Source organism: Pleurodeles waltl, chromosome 8 (genome assembly GCF_031143425.1).
Source record: "Pleurodeles waltl isolate 20211129_DDA chromosome 8, aPleWal1.hap1.20221129, whole genome shotgun sequence".
In the NCBI taxonomy this organism is placed as follows: domain Eukaryota; kingdom Metazoa; phylum Chordata; class Amphibia; order Caudata; family Salamandridae; genus Pleurodeles; species Pleurodeles waltl.
The window spans coordinates 360,432,884-360,456,039 of NC_090447.1; the positions used below are offsets into that span (position 1 = coordinate 360,432,884).

A 23,156-nucleotide genomic window follows, 5' to 3' on the forward strand; every position below is an offset into this window, starting at 1 on the left:
GGATAATGGCCCAACCTGCTGTAAGTCTGGATTTCACTAGAGCTGGGGAAAGTAGTGTATTTATTTCGAGGCAGAATACTCCTACTTTTAATGTAAACTATGCATTTGATATACCCTGACATATAAAAGTCACACAAGATCCCTGCTCAGTGAATTTTGAATTGAGGGTCTTCTTTCCGTGCTCCACTGGATCATCACTTTTTTGACACTCCTGTGGCACACACCGCAGAGTCATATCTACAAGGCCACGTAAAGCTACCCTGCATGGCTTTTCATGGCCTTGTAGATATAGAATGAGGCAACGCAGCAGAAGTCGCTGTGTTGCCTCACACTGTGATAGGAAGGCCTGACATGGGTGTTACGGTGGGTTTTCCCATGAAACACCCATGGCATTTGACACATTCCCAGATTTACAAGATGTTGTAAACCTGGGAATGTGCCCAAATCCTAAATCTCCTCAGGGGAGGCAAATAGGAGGCACAACAAGAAGAAATAAAATTATTTCTCCTTGTGTTTTCCTCCTACTATGTGTGCCGCATTCTGCAGCACACATAGTAAGAGGAAATCACCTCCATTTATTGTTTTTGTGCAGGAAAATGTCCCTTCCTGCACAAAAACAATCATCCTACAACACGGATACCATTCCACCATGGTGCAAGCGTGCCTACCTCGGCCAATGGCAGCCCATTGTGCGCCACCGCAGGGGTAAAGGACAGGAACGTGCCTCATCTCATAGATACAGCTCATTCCTGCCACTTTCCTTTGACACAGGGCAGCGCAGCAAGAATCCTTGTGTCGCTGCCCTGCGCCAAAACCTTGTAAATGAGTCCCTCAGTCTCTAAAGTTAGAGAGTCAACATTGCTAGGGCAGGGCATAGAGCTACAGCACACATTCAGTGTCACATGGGCCTGGTAGACATTTTCTGCTCAAAGGAGTTCCTCTAAAGAATAAATTATATGTTCAATGTAAACAAGTATAAATGAAACATTATACAAAATACGCTCATAAACTGTGTATTTTACCACAGCCACCTCCTCAATTTATCATATATTAAATGTACCCATTTTTTTAAGTTGACCTAGTCACCCACTCCCCATCCATCCCATCATCCATCTGCACACAAAGTGACATCACTGAATTTCACATCATCCATCTGCACAGGAAGTGACACCACTGCATTTTGTGACTTCCATTTGAACAGGAAGTGACATCACCGGTTTCCTGTGAAAACTGTCTTTAAAAGAATAAGCCATGTAGGAGGACTCATTTCCCAACATCCATCTAGACAGAAAGTGACATCACTGGATTTTACATCATCCATCTGCAGAAGAAATGACATCACTGTTTTCTCACCACTGACTTTAAAAGAAGAACCAAAGCAATAGGACTCATATCCCATCATCCATCTGCACTGGAAGTGACATTATTGGTTTCCAATAAAAACTCTCTTCACTTAATGGTGGCTGCAGCATGAACCTGTAGTAGAGTCCAGTAGTGTGCCAATGAAAAGGTCATCTGCACCCGCCAGTGCCCAGCACCAGGACCCATGGTTCTCCTCCCAACCACCTACCCCCCTGTCACTCTTCCACTGCAACCCTCTACACCATAAACCCTGCTGGCATCTCTCAGTGGTACTTCTGTGCCCCAGCACCCAAAACTGAAGGCGTTTTCTCCTGTTGCACCTGCCATTTCACATGCACCCTTCAGTAACTACCTTACTCTTCCTGCACCTCTCACACTTTACAAACTCAACACACGTGACCACACACACCAAAAATCCCACTACACTGCATCCCTTCCTCTCCTGCATACTCCCCAATACTCGCTCCCTCACCAAACACAACACCAAAATATGAATCTGCTACACAGCCGCTCATGGGCCTACTCTTCCTGGCCGAAACTTGGCTGATTCCCTTGTTGCCCCAGTCATCACTGTGGCAATCTCCCCTGGGTACAAGATCGCAAAATCGGACAGAACAAACAGATCTGGAGGTGGAATCACTATCACCTTCAAAGAATCCACCCAATACTCCACCACCCATAAAAGCACCACTGGCAACATGGACACTTGGCCTTCAAACTCCTTATCACCTGCAAGTTCACCCTGATCGGCATTCTTGAATAACCCCCTCCAAACCACACACCAACTTTAGCAGCACCATTGCAGACTTTGTCACCCCTGATACTCGACTTCAGCATTTTCATCATCCTTGCAACCTCAACTATCAAATGGAGGACCTCACTGATCCCAACACAACACACATTCTCACAGACCTGTCCAACCTCAGACTCACCCAGTGAATAGAGGGCCCCACACATGCTGCTAGACACCTACTGGACCCCATCTTCACCAGCTTCAGCCTCCTCACAGCAGACAAGTCCACACTAATCACCTAGTCCAACCACTCCCTTGTCAAATCAAGCGTACATATCCCACACCACCACAAAAATACTGTCACCATATCTTAACAACAGGACTGGAACAAGATCTCAAAAACATCCTGATGTTCACTGGCCTCAACACATCAACAGCCTCTCCAATTCCATCTACAACTTCAACTCCTGGATCACCACCTGAACAGACACTCTGGCTCCTCCCAAAGCCAACAAAGCCACGAGAACCAGGCTCCAAACAAGATGGTCTAGCGGAGAGGTCAGGCTCACCAGATGCCACTACACACCATTTGAACATAAATAGAGACAAATTTAGGACAACACTGACAAGGGCACCTGCAAATCCACCCTCAGTCGCTACTGTCAGCAAATCAGAGCCACCAAACACTCCATGCTCACCAACTGCATTGAAAATAGCACCAAGGAAATCTTTGCCATAGTGAAAGACTTAATCTCTCCGTCAGGAAGCTCTACCACTGTAACCCCCTCTCAGGACCTCTGCACGCATCTGCCTCTATTCTTCAGTAACAAGATAATCAGCATCTGCTACATCTTTGAACACCAAGCAGATCTTTCCCCCATTGCAGCCTTCCTGCCAATCTCAACCAAACACCCAGAGGGACCACCCTGACCCCGTGGCCCATCACCTCTCAAGAAACAGAAATGACCATACATTCCACACACTCCAGAGCACCCTTGGACCCTACCCTCATCAAGTCTTCATCAAAGGGCTGGATCACATCAGAGCAGCCCTCAACCCAATCCCGAAAGGCTCTGTCATCACAGCCACCTTCCTGGAGGCCTGGAAAAGTACCCTCTCTCTTCAAGGAACCCTCAGCAGGCCCTAAGACACAAGCCAACTACAGGCCTATCGCTGTACTACCCTACCTGCCAAAAGTCATGATATGATAAACAAAAGCAAAACCACACACCTAACTGACAACTACCTCCTCAACAAGATTCAATCCAGATTGATGCCCAACAAGAGTACAGAGACCATCTTTATTGCAGTCGTGGACAACATCTGTATGATCATGGGCAGAGGTAACAATGAAGCTCTGGTCCTACTGGACATTTCACAGCTTTCAATACCATCTACCACCTCATCCTTATCCAACCGCTGAACAAAGCCGGTATCCAAGGACCTGCACTTTGCTGGATTTGCTTCTTCCTGACAGCCTGTACCCAGTCGGCCAGCCTAGTCCCCTTCATCTCGGACACCATATGGAGTTCCACCAGGATTGTCACTCAACTCTACCCTGTTCAATGCCTACTTCCTCCGTGCTCACAGAGTTGACATCATATTCCACGTTGATGACAACCAGTTCATACTCCTCCTCTCTGACAATGCAGTAAACACCTGGACCAGTTACTTCACCTGCAAGACCGAAGTAACCAGATGAATGAAAAATAATTGCCTCAACCTCAATACATACCAGACAGAAGTAGTAGTCTTTGGCAAAGACACCTCGCTCTGGTACTCTACCTGGTGGCCTGCCAAACTTGGACCCACACCCATCCCACCAACCCATGCAAAGAACCACAACCAAGGCAAGTGGTCTTCAATGTTTCTTGTCTTTTCCAGAAGAACACTTCATACTTTTGCTGCTTAGTCAGAGTAGGAGCTTTATGTTTAGAAGGAGGAATAATCAGCGTGCCAGTTTAGAGCAGATAGTTCTGTTCTGTGAGTATATTTGTAACTGTACTTTGATGTATGATGGTTGCTGCCATTGATGGACCTCTGGGTGATGCAGAAAGTTGTGCACGATGAGAGTACCACAGTGGGAAGCCAGTAGAGAAGTTAGAGGGTCACTAATTGTGACATCTCTAATTTTGATTCTAATCAGTATATTTTATTGATTTGTACATTTATTGAAAAATATTCACACATAGTTCATTTTCATACTGTTCAGGTTCAAAAATACAATTGACTGAGATTTGTTGTTTGTCTTCCGTTATTTAGTTTTATTATATATTTTTTGACCTAGAAGGGCCTTGAAACAGCCCTGAAGTTGCTTTTGGTGCTGTAAAAGATACATATGGTAACTCAAAAATGAAAAGTCTGTATTCTTTTACAGTGTTGTTTTACAAGGACTACCTCCGGGGTCTGAGTTTCCCGAAGGAGACCATAAAATTGAATACACTGTGATGGACAGAGCAGAAAACGAAGCTTCCTGCAGATTTAATGTTAGAATCAGAGGTATGACTGCATGTGTACTTTCATTCCAAATTTGAAATATTAAGAATTATTCAACATGCTGAAGAAAAAGCGCAGTGTGGCGGTCTAAGAATTTTAGAAACAAAGGGCCTGATTTAGAGTTTGATGGACGAACTTTAGTCCGTCGGGGTGGCAAAGGTCTCTATGCCATCCTGAGGGACCTTTGCCCCATCAAATTTAGATTTGTCTGTTCACCCTGTGGACAATCTCTGCATAGACAGCAACCACCATTATGATGGTTTCTGTCAGTGTAGGAAACGTTTGAAGATCAGTACCGTCAGCCATGACAGCCCACTGTCAAACTTTTGAAACCTTTATTATATTTAAAGAAAAGCCTACCAAATTGAGAGTTTGTTTTTAGAAAACAAAAAGTGAATGGCCCCACACCCCGAGTTTTCTCCTAGAAGCGTGGGTCATTTTTTTCCTGTCCCTTACCACCAGGTTTTTCCTAGCGCTAACGGACAGGAAGAAAATACATGACTTCATCCACCCATAACAGTGCTGATTGTGTACAGTCCTTCCTCCGACAGCCCCTACGCCATTGGGCTGTCAGAGGAAGCTCTCCATAGACAAAAACAAAGGGGGCTCAGTTGACAGAAAACTTACAGTCTGCCCAACTTTAAATGAGGTAGGCAGATAGAGGATTGGGGGAGAGGGTACTCAGTTGCATGTGTGATGGAGTACCCTGTCTGTCAAAATTTGTCATGCCCATAGTCAAAAATGATACATTGTAAAGCAGTTTTTTTTCTTTCCTAGCTCTCACAGAAAGAGGTCATGTGATAACTCATTAACCTCATGGGTGAAAAACACTGCACAGGCACTTTAGGGACAGTAGTATGTGTTGAGGAAACATTAGTAGGCATGTTTTATTTCAGTCTAATCAAACAAAGTGCATGCAAGTAAATCGCCCATCACTAAATTAGTATTTCGGTACAGACAAGCAGACAATGACCTTAAAATTGTTCTATTGAATGTATTCTATTAAAATATGATCTCAAAAGTTAATTAAGTATGGTCTATGTTTAGACAAATTATAAAACGCATCAAGGCTGCATATAAAATAACATATTATTCTATTCCCAGCTACTGTCTACTTTAATTTATTCAGCCCTTTGGAAACTAATGAGATGATGGACCTGGCCAACAAAACAAAAGCATCAAACTAGTCTGTAAACCCCCTGGCCTGTGTAACGTTTTAAAGAACTACTCCCATTTATGGTGCTGTGCAGTACAAAAATGAACAATGCTTCTCTTGTCTGTGGAGTCATGCATTCCTGTGAAACATGTCAACATCAAACATCTTTGGAAAAAAACATCTGCCTACCCAAAGGTCTTGACTAACTGTGGTCTCAGGGGTGTGGAATTTATTAAAATATCTACTTGTCCAGGGGACAGGTTGCTTCTCAAATCTACTTGTCCTGTAAAACGATCTACTTGTCCCTTTGGTGCCATGTAGTGTGGCGACAAATTATGGCAGCAATCTCATTATGTAAGAGCTCTGATAATAGCCTCTTTGATTATGCCAGGGCTACTACCATAATAGGGCTTGAATACTTGCAGTTTCAATCCCTACTGTAGCAATTTCCTTATTTTGCTACCTTTTTGCAGATCCGCATACTGGGGCTGGAGGAAGCAGTAAGCAATAGTTCCAGGGCTGGAAGGCCTTTGAGTCTGCAAACCTACTAACCTGCATGTTTTAAAGATTTTCACCAGCTTCTCTCTAATATTTTCCCATAATAAGAAAGGTTGGACATTTACTCTTGACAATGGCAGAATTAGAACTTCTTCCAGGGTTGGGAAGAAAGTGGCCGGGGGGAAAATGAACTTGCAGATGTTCAATAGATTTTCACATGAGCAAATCTACACATGCGTATTTACCCATGCTAAAATACAGTTCACAAATATTTTATAGGGGTACGACATATACCATGGGTGCACTTTTGTGACTTTCTTTAAGAATTTGGGGCCACATGTAGGTAGGTTCAGATTTGCGACCCGCAAATTGCGAGTCAGTCGCAAACCCGAATGTAGGATGGTGTCCCTGACACCATCTGTGATTCGCAAGGGCTTCGCAAATACCCACCTAGTGAATAATCATGAGGTGGGTCGCAATTTGCGACCCCCTTGCGAATAGCGGCCCTCACAGGGATGGTGGTCTGCTGGAGACAGCAGACCACCATGTCTGTGACTGCTTCCTTAAAGGAAAACAAGATGCATTACAAAAACAAAAAATTAAACGTTTTCGTTTCATTTTTTTTAGAGCAGGCAGTGGTCCGCAGGACCACTGCCTGCTCAGAAAAAATGTTTACAGTGACATTCACAATGGGGAAGGGGTCCCGTGGGGACCCCTTCCCTTTTGCGAAAGAGTTAGCACCCATTTCAAATGGGTGCAAACTGCGATTGATTTGCACCTGCGTTCGCAGTCACAAAACAATCCTACATTGTACTGCGAGTCACAATTATGGGGGGGAACACCCCTTCCTAATTGCGAGTCGCAAACCTGTTTTGCGATTCGGTAACCAGGTTACTGAATCGCAAAACTGGGTTTGTGCATCGCAATGTGCTTTTTGCACGTCGCAAACAGCGAAAGTTGTTGTTTGTGACATGCAAAAAGCTACCTACATGTGGGTCTTGGTCCCTAATTAGGTCTGGTGTTAACATAGACATTTTGTTTAATAAAAACTTCTATTTCTCTGTCTTTTGACTGGCTTTACTGTGAGTGATTGCATTCTGCTCTTCCACAAGGAGCATATTGGCACACAAAGTCGTTTTGTTCAGTGTCAGGAACTACAGTGGCAATCAGTGACGTAACGAAACTGGAGGGTGCCCCTTTGCAAAGAACATGGAGGAGCCCCCTCTCCAGACTCACTCAGGGCAGGTGCTGTGCTGAAGGGGCTCCCTGGAGGGCGGCTGCGGGGCCTTTGTTATGCCACTGGTGGCAACGTGTGCTTTTAGAGTTCAAAAAATGTTTTTTTTTTTTTTGCCAGTGTTTGTTACAATGTTGAGTGCCTGGTAGCTCCCACAACAATAAAGTGTTACAAAAGCCATGTCAAAACAAGACACGCATTGATGAACCCAAAAGACTTATAAAAATATGTCAGATCAGTTGGCTTTGTCAGTGTTTGTTTATTTTCATGCTTCCCATATTAGTGTTTAAAATGGTTACACTGATTTTCAATTAGAAATATTTTTGGGAAATACTAGCATGCATCAACACATTTTACTAAATGACACTACATTTGCATCTAATCAGAGAGCATTCTGGGAGCATTATACTTAGCCTCATAGCCTAAAGTTTTCAAACATGTGTATACATGTTTTTTTTTTTTGTACTGGAACCAATGTCAGTAGTGAAGTGTGACCTTAAAACATTTATTTACAGCACTCACCCTAATAATGAAGGCTTTCAAATAATGAACCATAAATACAAGTTCGAACAGCATTATCTTTTGGAAACACATTACCTCAACTGCAGAGAGTTCCACTCTCTGTAAACAGGCAGCCAAAGGGTTTGTGCTGCAGAGGGTTAGGCCTACTTGTCTCAAGGACAAAGTAAACATAAAAACTTGTTGCCCTGGACCCCAAACAAGATGTCCCGGGCGTCGGGTGATAGGAATTCCACATCCCTGTGGTCTGCCTCCAGCCTCCCCATTGTCGTCAAGTTCCTTTAAGGAGAGATGCAAGACATCTCCAAGAATAGGGGGAACTAAACCAGCTCCTCCATGATCATCCATTTTCATCAATACCTTTGCAGGCTAACAATCAGCTCTAGTCAAAATGAGAGAAGAGCTTCTCCTTTCTATGGTTGAAGCTTTCATACTGCTTGAGTGATCTAAGGCCTATGACGCTATTAATTACACAAGATGGGTGCAACGGTTGGAAAAATGGGTGGTTATATCTGGAAGTGCCCATGTAGTGAATCCAATCTTTCCTTTCCAGCTGCAGCCAGAAGATTAGAATTGAATTATTTGAAATATCCACTTGGCCAGTAAACAGGAGTGTTCACCAATTATCATCCTGCCCCCTGCTTACTATTTATACATGCTCCCTGGTTTGGTTACTCAATCAGTTTTAGGTGAATTTCCACATATATGCATTTGATATAGAATCTTGTTTCCAGCATGACAACAGATTAAATCATATCTTTAGCATCCCCTCTTATGTTAACCATGTAATCCACTGGATGAAGGAGAGCATCCTCTGCATGCAAGGAGTCAAGACTGAAATACTCATAATGCAAAAAATGCACTGGCCTCACTACCTTTTGGCGTGATAATAGTTCTTGGAACTCCTCCTTCTACTGCTCGCAAAGCCAGGATCAGGGGTATAGTCTTTGCCTGTGTACTCTAGTTCAACACACAAGACAATGTAGTGATGAAGGCTATCAATATCCAGCTCTCTAAGCTTTACAAATCCGTCTGCTCCTCCAAACCAATCACTCAGTAGAATTGAGAAGATCCTTGTCTTGTTCTGCCTTGCCTATTGCAAACTCATCTACACTGATCTCCCTAGGAAACCCATTGCTATGCAAAAATACTACTGATCCAGATAGTAAAAGTGTTTCTAAATATTCACCAGTGTGGCCAGAATCAAATTCAGGTTTTTCTCATAATCTAAAATGCCTAAAGTTCCAAAATACCCACAATACCTAGATTTGTACTTCATCTCAGCATGAGGTGTGAATCCAACTATAAGTGATTTAGCAAACTCTCAAAAACTGTTCAAACGTGCCTTTTAACTGAAAGGTGGACAGACCAGGGGTAATGATCAGCATATATCAGATAAGACTATTATGCTTGTCTGATTTGACTCTAACTTCCCACTCCTGCATGTAGCTGTAGTTTACTAGTCCTTTGTAGGACTGAAGTAACTATCTATTAACATGGGGGCTATATTTACTAACTTTTAGTGGTGTGTTTGTCACAAAAGTGACACAATTCGATTCTAAACCTTTTTTTACTAATTTACTTTCCAATGCTAAACTTGTTTAGTGCTGAAAAATCACTTGAAAGTTGTGGAAAACAAAGCACAGCACTGCTTTGTGCAACTTAGCGCCAGGGGGGCATACCATGGGGCATACCATGGGTGATGCATGGGCGTTCTCATACAACCACCCAAGGTTTCTGTTGCAATGCCCTATTTACCTAAAAAAGTAGATTTGGTGCAAAGGTGTGTGCATGGCGCACGGCAGCAGATTTCTGCACTGACGCTAGGGAGAGGGTAGGAGAGTGCCATATTTCTGTGAATATGACACTCTCCTGTGCCCTCTTTCTCGTGGAGCAAAGTGCGAATTTTTGACTAGTAAGTCTGGGCCATAGTGCTTTAGAAAAGTTACTGGTAAAAATAACTGGGATAGTTCCCAAACGGATCTGAAACCATATTTCCCTTTAAAATGTAAATACAGACACCCCTTTCTTGTGTTCATAATACTATGTAAAATACTACTTATATTGCGCCAAGTAAAATTCTGCTAAATATTCCTGTTATTTGTATTGAGTATCCATGTTTGGAGCACCTTGCATGTACAGCAGACTTGTCCATAGAATGAAGCGGTATTAAAAGTGATTAGTGAATGAGAAATAGAAGGGGCAACCTATTACATTCCAAGCATCTGTGTGAGTAGTAATATCCTTGCCATGTTCAGAATCCACCATTTCTATCGCAAAGGCATAGGAGTAATTTTACAAAAGCATCCATGAATACAAAAAGCAGCACTATATGTTTACTCTTCTGTACTCTACACATGCCTTTGTGAATCTGTCTGAACCAACCAACACTCTATTAGTAAAAGCAGAGAGTGGACACAGTCCTTTGTATTTGTGCTAATTTTACATGAATATTCCCATTTTAGATGGTTAAGTGTCGATATACCAAGGCATGTAAGAGTATCTAAATGTCTCTTAAAAATGTCATGTGCATGCACAGCACCCAACTTGTGATGAAGTTACTTATGAGTTTTGAAACTCCATTACAAGATGACCGTTGTTTATTTATGTGTGTGCACTGTGGCCAAACGTATAATTTATTTTAAGAAACATAAGACTCTCCATTACAGTATGGCTCCCATGCTTGTACGTTCTTCCACGCAAAGGAGTCTCAAATAAACAATTCCATTACAAGGTGACTACAGCATATAAGCTTTCATGTAAGGCTGCCATCTTGTAATGGAGTTTCTTATTTTTTTAAACTTCATTACAAAATGACTTCTGTGCATGCATAGGCATACTTTGCAGCATTCATAGACCCTAACAAAAAAGGAGCAAAGCCAGTAGGTCGGTGCATCCTAGTAAAGGCAAGATATGTTTGGCCTGGCAATGGTTGTTGTAAACTGGTATTCACTCAGAAACCTACCAGTAGCTGTACTACTGAAACTTTGCATTGGTTAAAAAACAGGGACAATCTGTTTGCACCAATTTGCTGCTTGTGTACTACAAAATGAAACCACATGCTTTTTACTGCGAGCAAACTTAACATAAATTTATTTCACATGATGTATCCTGTGTCTACTTTTGTGTTTACATGTCGCCATTTTTAGGGTCGAGCGTGCAAAGCGCTCTGCCCCTGTTGTTATCTCTCTACGGGCTTGTAACCACGCCCATCAGTTTGGGTGGTTCATGGGCTGGTGTTTTAAAATTCACTTTATTTGATTAGTGAAAGGTATGCATACTTCATGCCTTTTCTGGTGTTTAGCCATGTTATAGTGCATCGGCCAACTACTGAAAACATACGAGGCTCAATGTTTTCCGTTTGGTTTCTGGATTACTTTTTCCATTTATTTTGTAGGCAGCACAAACATGCTGGGCAGTAGTCGAGCCCTTTGCATGACATCGACCCTGTTACATAGATATTTGCACTTTTGTCGATTACATAGATAATTGCACATTTGCCGGTTACATGGATTATTGCATTTTTGCCCATATGTTTCACTGCGAGCGAACTTCTGTTTCCGTTTCCGTGTCTCCTTCACACTTATGGCAGCTGTCGGCTCACTTATGTGAAACTGTTTATCTTTTCATTTTCAGTTTATGTAGCAAGAAAAGTCTGGTTAGGAGTTTACAGCTCGAATAGCTCTAACTAGAGCAAACACAAGACCCATTGCATTGTAAATGCTTGTTTAAATTTCATCCACTTTTTTTTAATTTGAATGTTGACGTAATTTAAACAACAAAATATGGCAAACCATGTTTTCTTATTTTAAACGTTATTCTTGGACCAAGACACTTTTTTAGAGTCTTTATTACTCATTTAATATGAGATTTAGCAATCTATATGTTGCATATTGGTTTACAATCAATGCATCTGTGTTTGCCCCGGTTATTTAGAGTATGGCGGGTGTGGGACATTAGCCAAAAATTGGCAGATGTTCTGTCCGCCCTGTTTAGAGTGTATAACCCTGTCTGTATACATAGCACGTCCATCCTAGATATATATCTGGGTGTACTCTCTAATCCTCTAATTAGGACAGAGAAGAGCCAACAACTTTTGCAAGTTGTCACACGTTCACCAAATTCGAAATAACCCCCTTGGTTTTTGGAAGGTTAGGTTTAACTCTGCAAGTCTGATCTGAGTGTTTATGTGCCCCTTTATTGGAAATTAATAGTCTGGTGGTTGTATCACAATCATTTGGTCACTAACGGTCCATGCTACCAGTGCCTTCATGTGCCTGGGATCTGGTCTCACTAGAGACTGAGGCACCTGGGTGCATCTACTAAGGGACACGTCTTCAGAAAGCAAATTCTGTCTTGGGGACATCAAGTGCTCCAGGGCAGAGTTTCCCGTTTAAGACAGCAATGATCTCTGCAAATTGCTTTCTATACAGGGAGAGGTTATGCTATTCCCAACATAATTTTCACTATCTAAAATAGTAATGCAGAGGATAGGTAGATGCAGAGAACTCCTCAGAACTAAATGTGTCCTTTTGACTTATGATAGCTATGGGTGTGTCAGAGATTTGCTCTTGTACTACTCCTAGATTCTAGGAGTAAACCCGGAGTACAAGGATAAATCATACCTTCGCGTACACCAATCTTTGAAAACTTGACCCTATATATTTATCTTTTGCATTCAGTACGAAAAAGATCGACTGAATATAGTCACTGTGACCTCTTAGGTTGGCTTAGCAGTAAGTTCAGTTGCATCGGTATACAGTTAACTGCAGAGGCAGGGGTTGCTCCGACATTAGTGGAAGTAATCACTTCAATATGAAACAAAAATGCATAGCATTTGTTAATCCAAATTCAATAGATGGCTATGATAAGCGCAGCAAAAGCGTGCCAAGAGTTCCATATATTAATGGTGCCCATAAAGTCATAGGCAATAGAGAGACCATGGTAAGCTGGGTGACTGTCTATTGTCAGAAACAGTGGATTCACTGTTACTCTCCATAGGCATAGCCACAAGGCTTACCATTTTACTGCCGGTACAACCCCTGGCCTCAGTTGTTAATCATACACTGCCATGACTAAGCTATCTGCTCAGCCAACCTGAGAAGTTATGAACTATATTCAGTTGATCTTTCCTTGTCCTCTCCTTAACAAGAGACTTCACAGTCACATAGACGCCTTGATAAACGTTTATTACACAAAACATGCATCAGCTGTTAGATGTGTTGATATCTTTTTAACAAAATTGATCTGATTACTGGTGAAACCAGAAAGGACCCGAACTCACGGAAAACTTTCGTGATACAGTGACCTTCCATTGATGCATTACTCCCTGTGCGTACTTGGGCATCGTTGTTTGATTACTGCAAAATGCTATTCACAAACCTATGAGTGTTTATCTCTACCTCCACCTCACCTACCTTTTTTAAGGGAAGATCCTTACACATTCAAGTATACTACTTAGTATTAAGGGGCATATTTAAGAGTGGTGGCTTTGAGATAACTTCCTTGCCCCCATTATTCCAGAAAGTGTTTGAGCATTATCTAATTTTATCACTTTCAAATTGCTTTTAATCTTGGTCTTATCCCCTTGTTGCCCATTAAATGAGAATTTCCCGTCGGGGTATAGAACCAATTTTAACTCTCTCCTGCTTTTGAATTACGACCTGCCACGGCAGTTATTCTAAAAAGATCTCCGGCAAAGAGCCCCCCCTCACGGGGAGCCCGTCAGACATTGCAGCGCCGGTCTGACGAGGAGCACCCCAATGATGAAGCGTGACATCCTAATGGATGTGTGAGGGCTCTTGCTCCTAAACCATAGGACTTCCCTTCTTTTCCCAGGAACAGTGTATTCATATTTGTCTAGCCTATTTAAGAGCCCCTAGTGCCATTCTAACATCACATTAGCATCATTTCTTTTACGCGAATGTGGCGTTAGGAGACCAAAAATGCTGCGCCATATTAACAAAGTGGCACAATGCATGTATTGCGCCTTGTTTTAACCCTTTGTGCTGCATTATGCCTGTGCCAGGGATAATGTATACAAAGTGGGTGTTCCCCTGTTAAGGGGGCATTTAAAATGCTGCAAAGAAATGTAAGGGATTTCTTTGTGTCATTTTTTTCAGCACTTTTAATGCCTGCTCAGAGCAGCCGTTAAAAGGAGGCTTCATTTGGTTACAGTGGGCCTCAGGGTGCTTTACAGGGTTAGCTTCAACAACATTTTAACGCTAATCCTGCAAAACACCGGACTAGCGTAAAAAATTCTGATGCTAGTCCCCTAACTACAGCCATGGTGCGCCGTAATTTAAATACGATGCACACATGGTGGCATTAGGGGGGCACTAAGAGGCACAAGAAAAGTGGTGCTGCACTTTTCTTAAATATGCCCCTTAATGTGGGAGGGACCAGTCGGTGTGACTGGAAAAAAGGGCATACTTACTGCTAAATAGGAGAAGATTTTTAGGGACGAGTCAGAACGGGTTTAAGGAGGCATAGGTAGGGTTTAGGGAGGTAAAACCACCAACACACAAAGAAGTAAGCTTCTTGCAATTCACAAACGAGAGACCTCATTTACAAGCTTGTTACGCAGGACAAGAATTCTTGCTGCTCTGCCCTGTGTCAAAAGAAAAGGATAGGGATGTACTGTATCTATGAGATTCCTTTCCCCCTGCGCTGGTGCCCAATTGGTTGCCATCCGCCAATGCAGGCACCCTTGCACCATGGTGCAAGCGTGTCTGCATTGTAGGAATGATTGTTTTTGTGCAAGGAAGGACACCTTCCTGCACTAAAACAATCACTGGAGGTGATTTCCTTTTACTATGTGTGCTGCAGAATGCAGAAAGATGAACAAATGAGGAAAAATAAGGTTATTTCTCCCCCTAAGTCCTCATTGTCCACCTATTGACACTTGCGAAATTAATGTGCTATTGTCAAATCAAGCATTCCTTCCATTTATCTCAACACATTCTCAGCAAACTTCCCAAAGATATAAGCTGCATGATCTTTCCATTCTGAATGAAACTGATTAACACCACTCTGTTCCAAGAAACAGTCTTTGACTGCTTGAAGTAAATAAACCAGTTCTTACCTAAAATGGTATGGCGGTTATCTAGAGCATTGAACATGTTCCCAGTCCATAACTTAATAAGTATAGAAAAAAGTGATGGGTGGAATGCTCAAATTCATCTCAGCTACTGAATGTCATTCAGGCTGCATCCCAATACATTGTTATTCTGCACACCATGCCACCTCAGTTTGGACCCAGATATATGCAAATCAGTGTTGACCCTGTTCCAACAGGAATAGTCCAGCCTGAACTACCAAACTAGGTCCTCCCTGAACCATAACAGAAGCAACCCAAAACCGGTTTCGGGCAAGTTAAGGGCTCATCAGCCAGATACAGCTTGGTTTCAGTGACACAGTGTGCATGTGACTAATGGCTGGGCATACTCATCCCACTTAGTTCGACACAACAGGTATACAAAGCAGTGATGTATGGAATGGTTGAAATAATCTCAGCCACATGTAATCACCTGGGCCACATCCCAATCCATTGTTATTCAGTACACCCTGCCACCTCAGTTTGGCCGGGTCCAAACTGAGGTGGCATGTTGGGCTAAAAGATAAATTGGGATGCAGCCCTGTATGATTGCCAGGAGCTGAGATTAATTCACGTATTCTATCCATCACCTTATTGTTGTTGTAGTCTGTAACTTAGCCTATGGAGGTTAAATAGTAGTGGCTGTTTTGATCCAACTGAAAATTTTTATTGAGGAGCTTCAATTAGGCTGTGGATTATGGACACAGCATGGAGACGGCAATCCTTAAAATAGATGAAAGACACACTGCATGTTCTGAACAAAGGGAACTTCCTCATCCTCCTTGACCTTACAGCAGATTTTGATGGGGTGAATCAGCATACCCTCCTGACGATCCTCTGTGAGAGAATAGAATTGACTCATTCAACCCTCACCTGCTTCTTGATACACCTGGAGATTCAGTATCAATGCATAAAAATAGCCTACTTGTATCTTTAACCCTGTAACTGCAAGTGGTTCAGCAAGCTCTATGTTCTCCCTACTTTTCATTCTTTACATGGAACATCGTACTTCAGTCCTAAGCCATTTCATCTTCTCATACCACCTCTATGCTGATGACACCCAGCTACATTTGAAAACATCCTCCACTGAGGATGTAGATTCGTTATCAAGGTCAGGTAAGAATTTCAAACTTTAATAATACAATAACATCCTAAGTAAACCCATTAAAAATTTAGTTACTTTTTACCTCACCTCCTATCTGTCCTCTTCCACTTCAATTCTGGTTCATCATACTTCAGTAACTAAAAATTTTGCAAAAACGTAACCTACTCTCATTCACCAACTTACTGGCTAATGAGGCACAACTCATTTGTGGAATCAATCTTTTCATTCCATACCTCTATTTCAAATATGTAAATCTGATAGAGACTTCTAGTTGCAGATTCCTTACCTTGGAATTTCCCCCAGGTGTCAGTCTGGATCCAGATAATTTTCTCAAGCAGTGCCCCTGTGCTCCGTCAGGTGGTGTCGGTCGACTCCATGTCCGTCGTTGGTGTGCTGTTCATCAGATATGACGCATCACAATGTCCCAAAATTCCTGACCCAACACACCACCCCTGAGAGTTTGGTTATCCAAGACTCTACTTCCTCAGGTGCATTCCCTCTCGCACCCCTGGATAGGGAATCCAAAAGACTGCATCAGCTTGGAAAAAAAATGTTTTCTTCCACCTGTCTGGCGTGTGGTCTGTGAACAGCGCATGCCTTTTGGGCCATTACTCCCATACTTTACGGGACACTGTTGCGCAGGTGCTGCCACAAGTCCCGGAGGATACATGGGCCATTCTCTCCCAAGCTGTTGCTGACGGTGGAGATACAACTAAGTTTTCAATCAGATATGGGCTGGATATGACTAAGTCACTGGCAAGATTGGTTTGTGTCAACGGTGGCCTTGAGGCGCCACACTTTGTTGAGGATGTCTGGCTTTTCGGGGGATGTCCATGCACTGCTTATGGACATGCCCTTCGATGGCACTCGTCTCTTTAGAGACCAAACAGAATCAGCGCTTGAGCGCTTTAAGGACTTATGGGCTACGGCTCGGTCCTTGGGCCTCACTGCTGCACATCACCCCCTCAGACTGCTTTTCATCTCTTGCGTGACGGAAGGGGTGCTCAACCACGTCCCTTTCCCTCAGACCACCATGCCTTGCATGCTGTCCAGCCTCTGCTTGGCTGGGGATGTAAGATCCAACATCCTTGTGGAACAGGGAGCCAGCGGTCTACCCAGTTCACCACCCCTCCCATTGCAGGCTCCAAACCTTCCTAGTCTGATGCTTCCCCATCAGGGACCAGTTGGAGGCAGGATTTACCATCACCTGCCCCGCTGGGAATCCACCACTTCAGAGAGGTGGGTTTTGCAAATAGCCCGAATGGGCTACTTCCTCCCCTTCAAGACTATCCCTCTATCCATGCCTCCATCCTATGATCGGATGACGGATTATCACCTGGCATTTCTCTGTGAGGAGGTTACGACTCTCTTGGACAAGGGAGCCATAGAGTGGGTCCGTGTGCTAGAAGCAGGTCATGGTTGTTATTCTTGCTACTTTCTGGGAACCAGGAAGGACCAGGGCCCCTGCCCCATCCTAGATCTCGAGTCCCTCAATCTCTTCCTCAAAAATGAAAATGTCAAAATGCTCACTCTGGCTCAGGTCCTATCTGCCCTGGACCCAGGAGACTAGATGGTATAGTTGTACTTGCAGGACGCATATCTCCATATTACCGCCTGCCTGTCCACAGACGTAACTTGCGGTTCATGGTAGGTCATGATCATTTTGAATTTACTATGCTCCCCTTTGGCCTTATCAGTCCCCCCCCTTGGGTGTTCAGCAAAGTGATGGCGGTGGTTGCAGCTCGTCTGCGCAGGTTTGGGGTTTCAACCTTCCCCTACCTCGATGACTGGCTGCTGAAGGCAGGCTCGCCCCAGGCTGTCGTCTCCCACCTCTAGACTACAGCGGACCTCCTGCCTTTGCTGGGGTTTACTATAAATTTGCTAAAGTCACACTGGACTCCCACTCAGATGCTTTCTTTCATCTTAGCTGTTCTGGACACAGTGCAGTTCCGGACCTATCCTCAAGAGCAGCGGGTCCGCGCTATTCAGGCTATGATACCGATGTTTCAGCCTCTGTCCTGAATTTTGGTGAGAATGACTGCTGGACCTTATGGCCTCCTGCATCCTGTTGGTGACACATGCCAGATGGCATATGCAGGCTCTGGAGTGGGACCTGAAGTTCCTTTCGGTGCAGCTTCAAGGGAATCTCTCTGACATGGTCCAGATCTTGGAGGGAACTGTGCAAGATCTACAGTGGTGGCTTTTGAACCATAACTGTGCCAGAGACAGATCCTGCTCCCTTCCCCCACCAGATCTGACAGTATTGACAGATGCATTGCTTCTGGGATGGGACACCCAAATGGGAGAGGCAAAGATCAGAGGCATCTAGTCTCTGGTGGAGTCCGAGCTCCATATAAATCTGTTTGAGCTTAGGGCAATCAGGCTGGCATTGAAACCTTCCTTCTTGCTCTCAAAGGAAAAGTGGTGCAGGTGCAGGTGTTCACGGACAACACCACTGCCATGTGGTACTTCAACAAGCTGGGCGGGGTGGGGGTCGTGGTACCTCTGTCAGGAAGCTCTGCGCATCGGGACATGACTGGAACATCAAAGCATATCCCTGGTGGTTCAACATATGGCGGGCTTTCTGAACGTAAGAGCAGATGAACTCAGCCGTCAATGCCTGGTCGAACACGAATGGCGTCTCCATCTGGAGGTGGTGCAAGGTCTCTTTCAGCAGTGGGGAGAGCCTTGGTTAGATCTGTTCGCCTCTGCAGAGAACGTGCAGTCAGTTGTTTTGTGCATTGGAGTTTCCAAGGAGGCTCTTGCTCAGCAACATTTTTTGTCTCAAATAGAACTCAGGCCTCCGTTGCACCTTTCTGCCAATACCACTTCTGACCAGAGCTCTCAAGTAGATCAAGAACGACCGGGTCCAAGTCATTCTTGTGGCTCCGGACTAGACATGAAGAGTCTTCCACTCAGACTGCCTGTTCAGGAGGATCTTCTGTTGCAGCTGCAGGTGATGGTTCTCCATCCGAACCTGTCTAGTCTCGACCTTCTTGCATGGAGATTGAGTGGCAGCAGTTGACAGCTTTTGACCTTCCGCCTGAAGTCTGTAACATTATCATGGCAGCCTGGTGTCCATCAAAATGATATACACCTGTTGTTGGAACAAATTTGTGGCATGGTGTACCCCCCTGCACTCCCTTTTCTGAGGTTCTTTTGTTTGTTCTTTCTCTGGCCCAGCAGGGCTCTGCTCTGGGCACCCTCGAGGGTTATTTGTCTGCCATCTCGGCTGTCCTCAGATTGCCTGACCAACCCACTTTGTTTAAATCTCCCAATGCTGGAAGATTTTCAAAAGGGGCTTACCCAATCATTTCCTCCTTCTCTGTTCATAATGCCCCAATGGGATTTGAACTTAGTTATTACTTTCCTAATGTATGCTTCTTACGAGCCACTTCACCACTGCCCACTTTGGCTTCTTATTCTGAAGACAGCTTTCCTTGTACCCTTCCTTGTAGCCGTCTCTTCTGCCCGCAGAGTGAGTGAGCTGCAGGCTCTTTCCTCAAAGCCACCTTTCATCTCAATCCATCCTGACAAGATGGTGCTTCATACTAGGGCTTCCTTTCTACCTGAAGTGGTCATGACCTTCCATGTAAGCCAATCCATCAACTTCCCTACTTTTTTACATGCCCCCCTACATCCTTCTAAGGAAGAGGAGAGACTCCATCGCCTGGACCCAAAAAGAGCATTGGCATTCTATCTTGATTGTACCAAAGAATTCCGGGTGGATGGTCAACTCTTTGTGGGTTATGTGATTGCAAAGAAAGTCTGGGCAGTGCAGAAAAGAACCATCTCTAGATGGGTTGTTCTCTGCATTAAAATGTGCTATGCATTGGCTATGAAGCAACCCCCGGAGGGTTTGTGTGCTCACTCTACCAGAGAAACAGCTGCAACCACTGCGTTAGCATACTGAATTTCAGTCCTGGACATCTGCAAGGCAGCAATGTCGGTATCCTTGCACACATTCATCAAACACTACTGCCTGGACACTCAGGTACGAAGGGGTGGGTACTTTGCCAGTTTGGTCCTGCAGGGCTTCCCAGTATGATCTTGGTTTGCAGACCCTCCTCTGGGGATTATATTGCGTGGGTATCTATTCTAACATAAGGATACTGCAACTAGAAGTCTCTGTCAGAGGAACAAGTTACTTACCTGCGGTAACAAATTATCTGGTAGAGACATATTCTAGTTGCACATTCCTTACCGACCCACCCATCCTCCCGCTATGCGAACTGATTTCTAGGGACAAGGACTTTCCTTTTAGGGCCCTAGTTCTGGCCACCAGGGTCATTGTTCTTCATAGCTCTTCATTTCTGGTGTGTAAAGTTGTGAAAAGGAACTGAAAGTGCAACAGGGTGGCACCTATATACGACCTACAATGTCATATCTGGTGAACACTATGCCAATGACGGAAGTGGAGTTGACCAACACCACCGGACGGCGCACAGAGGTACTGCTCGAGAAAAATCTCTGGATCCAGACTGATGCCTGGGGGAAATTCTATGGTAAGGAATCTGCAACTAGAATATGTCTCTACCAGATAATTAATTACCGAAGGTAAGTAACTTGTCCTTCAGTATTTTTTATGATGGCAGTAGGAATTCCCAAAATACACCTGGCTTCTCTTAACGCAACACTAGATGCAGCTGCCAGGCTGACTGTGGACACAGGAAAGTTTGATCACATCGCATCAATTTTGATTTCCCTTTAATTGGGAGGAACAAAGGGCTTGATTATGACTTCAGCAGAAGGGATTACTCTTCCCCAAGTGTGACAGATATCCCGCCCGCCGTATTACGAGTTCCATTCCATATAAAGGACTTGTAATTCGGCGGGCGGGATATCCGTCACATTTTGGATGGAGTAATCCCCTCTGCCGAAGTCATAATCAGGTCCAAAGTTTCTTCAAACGAGCATGCACAACACTTAAGGCATTCCATTCTGGGACCCTGAACTGTCCTACTCACAAACTGATTATCTTAGGATATCAGTGTTATCTTGAGAGCCCTGACACCCTTCTCATTGAAATATCAGCTTTTAAGAAGGCAAAAATACAGAAGCAATCATTCTCAGTGTGCTAAAGGGTGCGGAGCCCATCTCGTTAGTCATTAGTACAACCCCATCCGGAGAATTGTTTGAAACAGCCTGTTGTCTTAATACTACTTCCTCACAGACAAGGCTAACAACAGCATTAAATTCATTGTACCCTGTTTAGTACATTTAGTGCAAGGAGTCCAGTGTAACACCTCAGAGAAATGGCTCTAAGTCGTGGCCAGAATGATGTTTTCTCACTCCTTGAGAGGAGGACTCTGAGTCATGCCCTGTTTACCTTCTAGTGGTGGTTGGGAGTCCCTTTCCCCTCTCCTGAGGAGGTCACACTAACCACCTGTTATTTTGGATTAGGCAGGCCAAACCACCTTTGATTACTATATCTTCCAGTGGACAGTACAGGCTAATCTTTTCTGCTGTGTTCGCACATATGTTATGGTCTTCTAAGTGTTGGCAACTAGCATTGGTTTCTTTTCTTTGGCAATAAAATAGTTTGCTCTCAGATCCTATATTAAACAAACATTATCCACCACCAATGTGCACTACTAAAAAAATAGCTAAAAGGCTTGCTTTTACATAACGCTTTGAAAGAAGTTCCCTGAGTGATCACTGTAGACATAATCCTTAATGTGTAAGGCTTGTAAAAGTGCCTGTTAGATATCTCCTCAAGCGCACATTGGGCAAACTGATTATAAACGCGTATTAGCAGTGTGCAGGAGACATACTTTTCTGAACTGAACATGGATGGGCCTATTCACAATGAAATTTTGGAGTGCGTTTAGTAATACATCTTCAGTAATCTTTAACATACTCTTACGCTCTTTTCTGAATTAGGGAAGACAGGGAATAGTTAGGAAATACTCATACATAAAGTACCCATTGAAAGGACAGTGCCTCTTTGACCTTTACTAATATAATTGAACGTTTGGCTTCGACTCAGAAAGGCATGCATGAGTATGTAAAAAAAGTACTCATTTAGTACAACTTCCTTTCTCATAAATGTTTTTACTTTACAATATATCTATTATGAAAAATTATCCCAGTCTGTACGTGAATTACTTTGTTCACTGTCTGGGACCTATTAACTCAGGCGTCTTAGGCCACTGATTCCATTTGATCAGATCCTTCCTTCCAGTATTTCTTGAACCAAGCGTGGCAATAACCATTCACTGTCTGTTTGCTTTTGTGAGGCCCACAGAATTCACTTTTTCATTACAGATGATGTTACAAAACCAGTGATTATTAAAACTATTAAGCCTCCTCTTAGTGATTGTGCACTAATAGCACCTTTTAGTTCCTTAGAAAAGCGACTGATTAATTTATAAAAGAATTGAACTCGCTCCACTGAGCACGTTTTCCCTTAAGTATGAAAAAAGTCACACCTACTCGTGCAAAAAAAGATTTGAGAATCAGGCTAAGGGCTAGATTTAGATAGTGCCGGACAGATTACTCCGTCACAACGGTGACAGAGATGCCGTCTGCAGAAGCCAAATCTCATTGGATAAAATGGGATTTAGATTTCACCGTTGTGAAGGATATCTATATCAGACCCCAAGTGTTGAGTGCCGCACAGTACAAGAACTTGTGATATAACCCTACATAAGACATACAAATAAATAATAAATGATATCTTTGATGATAATTCACTCTTTTTTGAGCAAGGGATTTAAGAGACAGGTATGCCAAGATACTGGTCCCAAAACTGCGATGTTTTTCTTTGCCACCAAAAGCTTTCTTTATGCTAACCGACCTATGTACCAACAGGCTAGTTTGCAAAATAACACGCAAACTTGGTTCCAAACAAACCTACCTAATTAATATAAATTATACAGGTTACCATTTGTGACCAAATATGATGGTCACAATCACAGGTCAGGGTCAGCAGATAATCTCTCAATGATTGTTTTT

General features: G+C 43.5%; 1 protein-coding gene across 2 annotated transcripts in view; it reads left to right on the plus strand.

The window, feature by feature from the left end:
• The window catches only part of SRPX (sushi repeat containing protein X-linked), a 429,025-nt gene that overhangs the window by 304,981 nt on the left and 100,888 nt on the right, over positions 1 to 23,156 (plus strand). For both annotated transcript variants that reach the window (XM_069204239.1, XM_069204240.1), the window contains one exon: positions 4,473 to 4,594. In XM_069204239.1, coding sequence (XP_069060340.1) covers positions 4,473 to 4,594 — 122 coding nt within the window. The remainder of the gene's footprint in view (positions 1 to 4,472; positions 4,595 to 23,156) is intronic.